At 43.8% G+C, this 12,710-nt stretch overlaps 1 protein-coding gene across 2 annotated transcripts in view; it reads left to right on the top strand.

Annotated features, from left to right (window-relative positions):
* LRIG1 (leucine rich repeats and immunoglobulin like domains 1) overlaps positions 1-12,710 on the top strand; it is a 91,609-nt gene that overhangs the window by 24,386 nt on the left and 54,513 nt on the right. For both annotated transcript variants that reach the window (XM_069866319.1, XM_069866320.1), the window contains exon 2: positions 12,198-12,269. In XM_069866319.1, coding sequence (XP_069722420.1) covers positions 12,198-12,269 — 72 coding nt within the window. The remainder of the gene's footprint in view (positions 1-12,197; positions 12,270-12,710) is intronic.

The raw sequence follows: 12,710 nt of genomic DNA, 5'->3' as shown, positions 1-12,710 counted from the left end.
ATGTGTGCTCAGCTTTGGCACCTGACTGATGCTAATGCAGGATTTGAGCTTAGCTCAAGTGCGTCAACAGGGAGCATGGAGTCTAGGAGTGAAGTTGGGCTCCTAAACTGCCTGCATCACCTGCCTGGAGCCCTGTTTGCCCAGGACTCCTGAATGGCTGAGAAACTGAAGAGGAAAAAGCTGCAGGTGCTGGAAGTAAGGGCTGTCTCTCAATCCTGGGAAGCCCTGAGATATGGGATTTGGGAAGAGCAAACTCACATGAGCTTTCTGAAATATTATTGGCTATAACTTTCCTCTTTCTGAGTCTTTTCACTGTTTGAGTTGCTTTGTAAGTGGAAGGAGTTGAAAAATAGTACCAATAAAAACTGTAAAACCTTCAAATACTTTTTTTAAGTAGTGCTTCTGTAAAAGATGTGGCATTATGTGCTGAGGTAGAGCATGATAAAGATTGTTACTAGTGCTCTTCGCAACTCAGAAGCTGCGCAGCTGTCCCGGTCTCTCCTGCTAAAGCCTATATACATCACTGTAGATGTATTGCCTCGTACATATGTACATGTGTACACGTTTACATGCTTGTAGCTGCATGTCTCTGAATTCATAGTGAAATGGTCATGTACATATGCAAGTTATTTAAGTTAGTGTGCATGCTGATTTGTGTGTGATATTCTGCTGTGTATAAGGAATATGAAGACTGGCACGTAATGGGAAGCAGCAGTAGATTTAACCATCCCCTTGACTCCTTTGTGGCATTCTTTGAGCAGACTTAAGCAACAGCTGCTTCTGCTTTGAAATTCTTGCTGATGTCCCACTGCTGTCCCAATGGGAAACACCAGTATAGCTGTCATGCTAAAGTATGAATGCTTGTTCCAATAGGTAGCCCTGCTTTTAACACAGAGGCAGGAATATAGCTTTCTCTAGCACGTTGTATAATGAAGAGCATCTTCTGGAGGAATGTCATACTCTAGGTCATAATTATTGTAATTATAGTGGTCTATTTCCTTACATTGATTCTACATCTAAGTGTCTACAATGTCAAACAGATCTCACTGTTGCCTCTGATCTGCTGCTTCAGCCTCTTCCCAGCTGAAGATGACAATATAGCTTTCTGCTATCAAGTGCTATGGTTTGCAATTAGGTATGGGTAGAGGAAACCATCTCTCTGCTTTCAGGCCATGTGTAGAGAAAGAAGTTTATCAAGGAGAGCAGCTCTGCACAGGACCTAAAATGTGGAGTAAATTAACTTGAAAATCTCTTGTGGCTTTTCATTGTCAAGTAAAAGGTAGTTTCATGGTAGATTTATTTGCCTTGTTTTGCAGCAAATGCATTATATATAGCTTGGCTTTAATTTCTCTTGATCTAGGTGGAAATGGTTTCTTTTAAATTCAGCCTTTCCATTTTGAAAGTCAATTAAAACAGGTTGGAGGTGAGATAAAATAAAGGGACAGAACATTTGCTTCTTGGTGTTATCTATTTCTGTAATGTTATCAGTGCATGTGGTTTTATTTCTAGCACTTTGTTCCAGGGCTTCCTCTAAGACTGAACAAATTGAGTCAGTTGGATACAGTACAGCTTCCAATTTGGGGTTAGAAATCCATTAAATTGCTTGATGCTTTATGGGCAATAGAAAAGCGCTTGGAATGTAAGTGCTTTATGATTGGGCATTGATTACTCTAAAGGAGAAAAGGGGTGGATGCCTGTGTAAACCACACACCTCCAGCCAGGATGGCCAGCTTTAGGTTTTCTCTTTTTTTAGCTGGAAACGTGCATGTTTTGCCCTTAAAATGTTAGTCTTTATTACAAAGAAGAACTGTTTTTAAACTGAAAATGGAGAACTGTCTGCTTTGTGTTTGTTCACACCTCTGAGGGATTAGGGCTGGCCCTGCAGCGTGCGGTGCTGCCAGCCACTGACTGCCCCATAGGTAACTAATCCTTTGCCTGATGCTTTGAGGTTAGATACATCGTTCCTTTCCAAGCACAGATCTTTTGGATTTGGTCAGCCTCTTTGCTTCAGTCCATGCATTAAAAAGTGCAGGGAATGTCCTTGCTTGGGTGGATTTTAAACTGAGTAAGTTTAAGGTGGGCGTAACAAGAAGTCTGGTGTTGTAATTCCACTTGGACTGCTGCTGGAATCAGGAGTTTTTCCAGTGTGGAAAGCTGCAGAGTTGTCTGGGTGTTCTGTGACACCAGGGCTATTGCCACCAGGTGGGAAGAGCAGAGCAAAGCTGGTTGGGACCGACCAACAGCCTCTGTCCTGGCTGGTGCAGCTGAGTTGGCTGCTTTGGCTCTGGGCAGTGAGCTCCTTCAGTTTTGCAGCAGATCTAATGAGGCAGAGCTACAAGTCAAATTCTCAGCAAATGTTTCCTAGATGATGGCACAGCCAATAGGTGTCTCATGCGGAACACTCATGATGAAACAGAGCAGTGTAGCGTAGTAGCCAGAGCTGATGGGAATAAGTTAACAGCAACTCTTCCTCTGTAGGAGGGTGGGAGATGATTCAGCCTCCCTCTGCAATGTTCGAAAGTGTCATCGAGTGCAGGAGAGGTGAGAGCAACCTGATGAATCCCTGTGCCTGAGCTACAGGAGAATGCTGCACGCTGGTTTTGTAAGACATTTCCCCCCCACAACTTTTTGCCTGACTAGTTTTAACCAGCATACAAATATTCCTTTGTGCCGCTTCCAAGCAAGCCTGTTTTTTGGGGGGAGATCGGTCTTTCCTGATTAACTATTAATAAGAAGAACCAGGAGAGAATGAAGTGCTAAGCAAGCATGGTGCGAGCGGGTTGCCTGCCCTCTTCCCACCGTTAATGATTGATGGGGCTTTGCTCTGGTGTGACTGGGCGATGCTGTGCCCCGTGCTGCTGTGCACTGGGCATGGCTAAGCCATGCTTGCTGTGGGCTCCACAAAGGGGTGATGCCAGCTGTATGCTGAAGCTTCTAAACACTAAACTTGGGGTTTAGTGTTCTCTGTCCTTGGGGCAGTGGATGTGAACACAGTGCTGCTGGTTGGTGGCACCATGAGAGCTGGGCCTGGTGATGTGTTTATAGAATTAATATTTCTGACAAACTGTGGTGTTGCAACACTGGAAAAATGTCTTCTTGGCTAGTTAAACACTGAGCTTACCAGAAGTGCTTGTGGAAGTGATTGAAGCCACTTGCATCCCCAAAGAGAGCATAACACATTTCAATTCTGTGTTTTAGGAGAAAACGTATCTTAAAATATGGGTTGTTGGATGTTATTGAATGATTGTTGACCTTGGGTGTTTTCTTAAGTTGTGGAAACTTCTGAACGGTGTTTGGGGAGTTTGGAATTGTCTCTTTTCCACCTGCGCTCTACCTGTAGCACAGAGATGGATTTTGCCAAGTCGTGTGATGGGAGGGTTAGGTTACCATCACTCGAATGGATTGCAGTGGGTCTTCCCAAGCATCTGAAAAAGCCAAAGGTTTAACGTAGTTTTTCTGCTGTGAATACTTGTGAAAAATTATACAACTTTCAGATGGAAATACTGGCTTTGCAGAAGTAGCAGGTTTTGAAACTGTAAATAGCACTTAATGCTGATTTGTCAATGTAGCTCTTGTTATCAGTTAATGGACGCTAGCAGTTGTTCTAAGGGAGATATGTATAGTAAATTATACAGTTGTTAATCCTCAATAAATCTGTTTAGTATGTTGAATACACAGTGGGGAACCTTAATTGAAAATCTTAGTAAAGAAGTCATGGCCTTTATTGATTTGCTGAAGAAAGACAGTGGTGATGGAAGCAGGAGCAATTTGTTTCATGAATATTTTGTTTATAAGCTAGGCTTTCAGTCCTTGCTTCAGCAGTTTAAGATGGCAAAATCTCTAATAAAGACATCTGCCATCAAATTAGAAAAAGGTGAATTTGCTCTTATGCAGTGGAGCAGGCAAATTGTGAATTTTGGTTTTAGGGTCAGTCTTGTTCGTGATAGTAAGTAGTACTTTAATTAAAACAATAAACACAGAACAAATGCTATGGGTGTCTGGGCAGATGAGTGGAGTTTGTTTATGGGTTAAAGAAACCTTCCACATCCTTCTTTTCCTTCCAGTTTTTTACCTGTCACGGGTGCTAAACCAGGATTGCTTTGTGTTAAATTAAATGTGGTTGTTTTTATTTAGATGTCTGTGCTCTGTTTTGAAGTGTTTGCTTTGAGATAATCCTTGCAGCCAATGGCTCACTGTTTTGGAGAGAGTCAGTCTCCTTCAGGCAGTGCAGCTTAATAGAAGCAGCAAATAAAGTGAAAAATTGCTGCAATTAAATACTGCCTGCTCTAACCCTGCAGCATCCCTTGTTCTCTGCACACAGTGCTGCCTTTGACTGGGCTGTCTTGTCAGGAGCAGAACATGCAATCCTAATGGGAGGCTTTGTAGCCTCTGTACTTCAGGCCATGTGGCTGCTGCTGGTGTCTTTCAGGAGTAGAGAAAGTGTTGCTGAACGTCTTGTCATTCATGAGTACTTTGTCTGTCTTCTGCTGGGCTGGGTCCCTATGGGAAGACGGAAGGGGCCATGTGGGTCCCCAGCTGTGAGCGTTGCCAGGGCTGATGGGGCACTCTGCGAGGGTTCACAGTCCTCACTGCCATTGAGGCTGTTGGATGACTTTCAAATTACTTCACCTCTTGAAATCTCACTGTACTTTTTTTTTCGGAGGGTGGAGCAGTTAAAATACTGAGGAAAACTGTTGAGTGGACCAGGATCAAGCCCTGGTGAAACGAGTACCCTAATGTGTCTCCCGATGCTGCAGAGTCATAGCAGGGGGTCTGTAAGCATCGGGGTGACCCCTGTGCTGTGCGCTGTTATATTGCATACATGTGTGGTTAAGTTGAAGGTAATCTTTATTTATTAAAAAAAAAATTAAACTGTTTGGGGTACTTGGAGGAGATGGTCTTCCAAGCAAAATAATGAAAAGGCAGAAAGGAACTTGCTAAGGTTGGTAAAATAAGAGGAAATAGGATCCTCGGTTTCATCATAACACATATGTGTAAACTGAACAGGGCCTAAAATAACCTGTCACTGCCTTTTTAAAGAGACAAATAAGCCTGTAGGAGTTCCTTGTTGTCGATGTGGAAGCTCCAGCAGCCTTGTGGTGTTACTCAGTGCTCCTGCAGAAGACTTCTCTGCCCTTCTTGAGCACTAGGAGTGTGGCTGCTCCTGTGATGCCTGCCAGAGCTGGGCAGCTGGCAGTGATTGTGCTTTTCCCAGCATTGGTGTTTGCTTACTAGACTTGCCCATGCAGGCGTCTTCATGTAACAGATGTGTGATCTCTGCTTGTGAGCCCAGAGTGGCAGAGCACAAGGAAGGGCTGGGGCTGAAAATGTGTCCCCGCAAGTTCCATGAAGATGAGAAGATAGTTCTGTGATTCCTTGAACCATATGAACCACATGCTAAATTAAATTGTAGTCCAGCACAATGCTTCTCAGTGTTGTGGTTTTAATTAGTGTTCTCTGCATTAATGACTGCAAGCATCTGCTGCAATCGGTGTGGTATTGATTCTTTGGTGATCATGCTACGGGAATTTCCTTTAGACAGTATTGTTGGTCAGGACTGAAAATGATTCATGGTGCAGTTCTCTTGGTGTCTGGGTGACCTCTCGAAGTTTGTCTTCACTGTCAAATTAACTCATATTATGGCTTGAGGGTTGCCCTTAAGTTGACTCTCTTCTGCACACAGAACCCCTTATATGACCAGGCTATTAACCCAAGCTAATATGATGCTGATGATGATTTGAACATAAGTAAAGCCTGAGTGAACACATTCACTTAGCTGCTAGCAGGACCTCTCAGTGATGGGGCACAGCTTCACCCACAAATGCTGCTTGTTCTTGCCATGTCCTTTGGAGTCCTGGTCTTCTTTCCAAAGCACTTAAAGCAGCAAGCTGGGACATTCACTGTTCTGGTGCTGCATGTTTTTTGGCTCTTACCTCCTAAGGGAGGTAACTGTTGCTCGTGCTCGATGTGGGACTTTTCTGTGCCCCAGCAGTGTCCCTTCTCTTCTATGCTGGGTGCCTTGCACAGGCAGGCAGAGTTCCCCAGGCTACACTGCAAAAGGAGTCATGAGAACTGCTCAGTGCAGCCATGGGCACACCAGGAACTTCAGCATCCCAGAAGTGATGCAGCCTGGTCAGTCCAAGTACTGCTTGGCAGTCTGGGAGCTCATGTGTGATGCTGGCTGGAATCGATGACGTAGCACTGGTGCACAGCCTTGAGTGCATCCTTCAGCTAAGATGTATTTCTGCTCTTTGTCCTTCCTGACCGCAGGCCTGTTACACTGAGTTGGAAGAGAGGCAGTAGAGTAGAGGCAATGAGGGAGCTGATGGGGTGTAAGGATCTGGTTTTCTATCAGTTTAGCATGTGGAGTCAAAGGGAACCCAGGAAAATGGTGGTGGTAAGGAATTGCTCACTCAACCTAAGTCCCGTTTTTGGCTTCTGGCAGTACCTCAGCCACTTCAATGTAATCTGCAAGAAATCCTTCAAAAGTTAATGAAGGACAGCACATCTAGTACATGAAAGCTCCTTCTGACTCTCATCACTGTGGTGGCTTACGCAACTCTATTTTGTGGCCATTTATTTTATAGGGAATTGGAAAAATCCCATTAAAAGGAAGATGTGGTGCAGTGCAGCAGTGGGTAGCTGGCACTAGCTGCGTTAGCAGTTAGGCTACTTTTCCCTCAGGGGAATACAATTGGGACTTCTCTTGCATACCAGGAAAAAGTGGACTTAAGCTAATTGATTCTGTCCTTATTGTCCATGCAACCACCTGAATCTCTTTGATTGCTTTCTGCTTCAGTGTTAAGCCTTTTATGTCACTGCTCATGAGGACTGCCAACTCTCTGGGAGCTCAAAAACTTGTTTTAAAGAGAAATTAGAGTGTGATTTCTTCTCTGCACAGCTGTATACTTTTAGTATGGGTAATGTGTTCCCTCTCTTGCTCCCCTGGCCCCTATCCCCACGCTAACTCAGCTGCGGCTGTGCTTTTCATACCCAATCAAGTGTGCACGGGGCCTCCATTCCAGTGCTGTAAAGCCATCCACAAACATGTGGGAAGAGGATGGTGCCTATTCAGTAAGCTGTCGACTAGGCAGCTATCTTTCGACAGATTAGCCAGAGGAATTTCTATCGCAGGACTTGATTGTTCTGAGCCCTCGGCTCCCTTTTGTGCAGGAGCAATGAAAAGTTGTGTTATGACAATGGTTGACAAAGTGCTTAATGAAAGCCACAGTTGACAGTGGCAGAACTTTGAGCCATCCTCCTTTTCTCCAATGCCTGTCATCAAAAGGTGCAGAAATGCTTTTGACATAATCTTCTGCACTGACAGATAAATGGTTTTGATGTAACCTTCACCTCGCTGAACAGAATTTAGCCATCATCATGGTGAGCAGAGAGCAGAAGCCACGTAGGTCTCTATTCCTTTGTCTGGTGAGTCAGCCAAGCACCTCTGTTTTCAAAAGAGAGATGGCTTTTCTCTGCACTGGTGAAGTTCCCAAAGCAGAGCCCAAACTTGTGCATGAACTTTCAGTCTACCTCGTACCTTGCCAAAGGAGGCAGGACTGGTGTCTCATTGTTCAAAGAGCTGACTAACCCCTCCTTGCTGGCAGCAGGACTCTGTGTGACAGCTTTATTACTTTCAGGAGGTGGTGTCAAGGCAGGCTACATACCTGGTTATTTAACAAGGCTTTTCTTTCTGTCTCTGCAATGTTCAGTGATCCACAGTGCCATTTTCACAATGCAAACTAAAGGCAAACATTACTTTCTTATTTAGAGACTGGAGTGGATGAAGAGACAGAACAGAGCCCTTCCCATATTGATTTAACAGACTCTCAGTTCCTGATCATGAGCATCTTTGTGACAGGAGGGGAAAAACCCTACATTGTTGGATTAGGTGATACAAGGAAGACTTGAAGTGTGTAATGGATAAATAATGTGCAGAATACTTCTCATGCAATTCAGTCAAAATCAAGTTTAAAACCCCCACAAACTTCAGATTAGCTTCTATTCAACAAAGGAAAAACAATGTACACATTAGGTGCCACTCAAGTCAGCTCTGCTCAGTATTCTCTGTCATCTGTAGAAGTTTGACCTTTGTAGGATGATTCCCTGAACTCGCAGTCCAGGCTTTTGTCCAGGATTTTTGTTGGTTGTCTAAATTCTGTTTTCTTGCCACAGTTGCCTTGGAGGGATCAAAACATCATCCTATGAGTAAGTCAGCAGAAACATGTACCCATGCAGAGAGGCAGGCAGGACACTGGGCAGCCTGCCTTCTGCGTGGCTGTGCCCGTGCTTGGGCTTGGCTCTCCCATATGGAGATGTGGCTGACCACACACCAAAGGCATGGCCCCTTGGGACTGGTATAAAGCACTGCACATGATGCTTTAAAAACTGACTTTGAAGAGATGCCTGGTACCTGAGGTAGCTCAGGTGGTTTATGGGAGTGCTGATTTGGGAAAGGACAGGGGTTTGGCTTTGGGTTTTGAGGGCTCTTGCTTTGAACAAGACATTTGAGAACACAGAAACATTTGCTCAGTGAGCCTTTGCTCTACTGCATGGCATCAGACCAAGAGGCTTCTTGAAGGAACGCTTTCTGTGCTATGGGAGAGCAGAAACGTGACAGTTTTCAGCAATGGGACAGCTGTGCTCCCAGGCTTGGCATCTCCAACCAGCCTGCATTGCTGGTCTGCTTGGCTTGGGGAGGCTGTGGTGATGGGGGTGTTACAGCCCCTGCGGTGCTTTGTGCACTGTTATGCATTTGGGGCCCGTGCTTAGTGCCAGGGGAGTGTCATATGCACCCGTGACCTCAAGTTTTGAGTTCCCTTCTTTATTTGCATTATTGGAGTCCAACCAAGATTGAGGCCTCATTTCATCAGCATTGGGCAAACCGAGACAATACCTACCTCAATTTTATTTACAGTCTAAGTAGACAAGACAGACAAAGGGTGGCTGTGGAAACAAAAGCTCTGGAGAGGTGATGTGACATGACCCGGTCACGCAGCAGGAGATTAAGAGAGCCAGGAATAGACAGAGGTTTCCTGACTCCCAGTCCCAATCATCTATCTATTGGAGCACGTTAATTCTTTCTCCCATTTGCATGCTGTGACTGTCGTGCCAAATACTGTCTAGTAAGGGGATCAGAGTTCTGGGAAGCACAGCCTTTGATTGCTAGTGCTTCAGGCTAGAAATTCCTGGGTGTTTTAATGTAAGTTAAAATATAGCTAGTCTCAGAATTGAGGAAACAGTGTATTTTGGTGTACCAATTTAATTTTAAGTCTCCTGCTTATTTTGTACTGACCCTGTGTTTCTAGTTTTCTCTTCCTTCCTGACTTTTGAACAGGGTGGTTGTGTTTGGTGAGGATAGATGGCTGTTGGAGTGGGTAGTGTGGGGAGAAGTGAAGACTTTCATGTAGTCAAAGGTAGGATTCACCTGCATTTCTGCTGCAGTTGTTGCTACCTGAAGAACGAGCTATGTGTGCAATGACTTTGGTGTTTAGACTTCTCAAGTGGAAGCAGCAGTAATCAGGAAGGTGCATTGGATGGTGTCATATTATGAAATCCTTTAATCATCTGAAGACCTTATTTTTTACTTGTGAGTTTCGGAAGTTCACATCAGTGTCACTCAGTGTTTGAGCACTGGCTGAGCTGGGGGTCTGGTTCCTCTTACAGATGTGGGGATGATCAGTTTGGTGACTATGATTTTCAGTGCTTGGTTCATAAAATAGCCTCTTAGCCTATTGCAGAGGAACGTTTTGAGGATACCTTAAGAAATGCAAAGATTTGCAACAGTAGAAGACATAGAAATACATTAAAACAAATTGATTCATGCACGGTCATGACCGTGGTTGTATTTCCCCCTCACAGTTTGTCACTAGTATTTCTGTGTCAGCTTTGTCTTTATTGTGTTGAGCCTATAGGACATTACCTGTTGTATTTTCTCATTTTGCCTGTACATCAGGCAGGGACAAGCTCCAACCCGATTTTGCTGTGTGGTTTAAAGAAAAAAAAAAAGTAGTAATGTAATCTGTGGGCAAATTGCACTTTAATTCGTAATTGTGCTATGAATATGGACTTGGCTTTCAAATGCACTCTGAGTTTAAACTGCAGTTTGACTTTTATTTAGATAAATGCCTTTGAGTTCATAGTGAAATGGATATCTGCTGTAGGCTGGTATTGATTTAAAGGTCTCTTGAGTATTTTAAAAGACAGTAGGGGCTTACAGGACAGCATATTTTAAAACTAGATGCTTGGTTAGGTTTTACCCTTCTGTGTAGTTTCAGGTCTAGGTTCTGTTAAGAGCTAGCCTGTGGTGTTGGTTTGTAGAGCCATCTTTCACAGCAAGTATTGGCTAAAATTGAACATTTCAGGCAAGGTGCAAGGAGCAGTCTTTGCAGTTGGCCACACTCAGGTGGTGGGAAACTGCGTGAGAACTGGCAAATAGTTCCTGTGTGCAGGGGAACGCTTTGAGGGCTTCCCATAAATGCATTATAGGAGGGCAGGTGATCAATAATTGCTTTTTAGCTCAAAAGAGGTGTTTATCGCTTCCTGCTAATCTTGCAAAGTTGGTAAGCTTTGTAGTCTTTCAAGCCTTGGTGTTCGTGTTGCTGTGTTTCTAGATTTCTCTTTGCATTACCACACAGTGCAGAGGCTTAGCAGGAGCAGTTCAAACAGGAAGGCCCTGTGCTCTTCTGGCAGCTGCTGTTTTTGTGTCCTTCACCTCTTGGGTCAGGTAGTGTTGGGTAAAAGTTCAGTAGGTGCCTCAGTGACTTAGGTCCTGTTTACCTGTTCGGGCTGCAGGCCTGCTTGGGTTCTGTGGGCACAGTTTTGAAACAAAGAATATATACACAAAACAGGAAAGGTTGGCCAGTTTTCTAGTCAGACTGGCTTGGTGGTTTGAATAAGCAGCTGAATGTTTGAAGGCTTATCTAATATCGGGCCGTGAATCTTTTGGGTCATGTTCAGAGGTGCAGTAAGAGGGTGTAACCTCCCCACAGCGGAGACAGGAGGGTTGAATTTTCCCTGGGATAATATCCTAAAGCAGGGTGTGGAGCAGGGTAAAATTTAAGTAGGTCTCCCTCACAGTTTCCTCACAACTTATTGTGGTTGCACCTCTGCTACCACCCATCAATTTGCCTCCGCCCCCTTTAGATTACACACTCACAGGAACATGCCAACACTGCATACATCGTGTTAATTAGGCCATTTGTTAATTTCTGCATCATTAGTCACTTGGTCCTAATTGATCTGTGCTCTGTCCTTAGCTGCAGGTCTGACCTGTTGTGTGTGGTGTGCTGTGTGGGGAGACTTTGCACTCTATGATGCTACAGCAGAGCATGGCAAAGCTCTTGCTTGTGGTTTTCAGTCAGTGCTTTATTTGCACTATTTAGGCTGTTTGTTCCTAACAATCTTTGCAGTGTGTTCCTTCCAGAAGGCCATTGAACTCTGGCAGTATTTCTAAACAGGAGTGTCCTGCAAGGCAGATCTGCTCTCCCACCAGGCTGTTTGCAGATAATACAGCACAACCTATTTGCCATCCAACAGTCAAGTGCTATAATATGATGGAGATCTGGGCTGTTGGGTAGTTCGAAGGCATTGGTTGGGGTTATTGAGGACCAAAACATGTACTACAGTGTGGGCTGGAAGCTGTAATCACTGATTAAGAATTGTGATATAATAGTAATACGATCTTGTTCAAAAACATTGACATTTGCCCACAGTAAGTGTACATACCTATGTGTATATTTTGTATATAACACAGTGATATGAAAAAATACTTGGTGTGAATACAGCTCTGAAATATTTAGCAGAAGGTTTGTTGATTGTTTCAGTTCAGACTTTAATTTGTCGGGAAATTTCCTACTCATTCTGCGATTAGTTTTGTGGTTGTGAGTAACCAATAGAAGAATAATAAACGTAATTGTGTAATATAAAGACAAATTAAAACCACTCTAATGCAAAACAGGAAAAAGCTTAGGGAGAGCTAGATAACATTTTGATCATGGAATTAAACTCACTCATGTATTCAGGAAAGTGCTGCTCTGCTGGGTTTAAGTGCTTTTGTTGAAAAACCAACAACCCACCCTCGCAGTGCAATCCAGAATAATTTCCAGAATAATTAAGATGACTGTGTTTTGCTGAGCATGGTAACTGTGCTATGCTGATCCCACTGTTTGTTTTTTTTTATTTATTTATTTTAATAGAAACCTGAGCTACAACAAGCTGACAGAGATTGATCCGTCTGCCTTTGCAGAGCTGTCAAACCTGCAGGAGGTGTAAGTATTCTTTCAAAGGTTTTAATTGTATTTTGCTGGGGTGGCTTGTGGGCTAGGAGGAAATTATATATAGTTTCCTAAGACAGTCCCTTTCTTTAGCTGACTTGATTGAGCAGATCTGATTTGATGTGGAGGCTTTTTTTTCCTCCATATTGCACCTGTGCTGTTTTTTAAAACTAATCAATTAGCAGAACACAACATCCCAATTAAAACAATGTAGATCTTATTGGAAATCATTGAGGTTGGCCTCCTTCAGTCCTGTGCAATGTTCTGAGAGAGCTGTTCAGCTGACACACCTGAACACACACACACACAGAGCTCCTTGCTGAAAGGGTAACCCTGAAGCAAGGCAGAACAGCCTGGATAGTGATACCTGATGCCAACCTAACCCAAATCTCCCAGGAAACAAAGGTGTAGTGTAGTGGGGAACAAAGCACTTAA

The sequence above is a fragment of the Phaenicophaeus curvirostris genome, chromosome 11 (assembly GCF_032191515.1).
Source record: "Phaenicophaeus curvirostris isolate KB17595 chromosome 11, BPBGC_Pcur_1.0, whole genome shotgun sequence".
NCBI lineage: Eukaryota > Metazoa > Chordata > Aves > Cuculiformes > Cuculidae > Phaenicophaeus > Phaenicophaeus curvirostris.
This window is presented reverse-complemented; position numbering and strand designations above follow the sequence as displayed.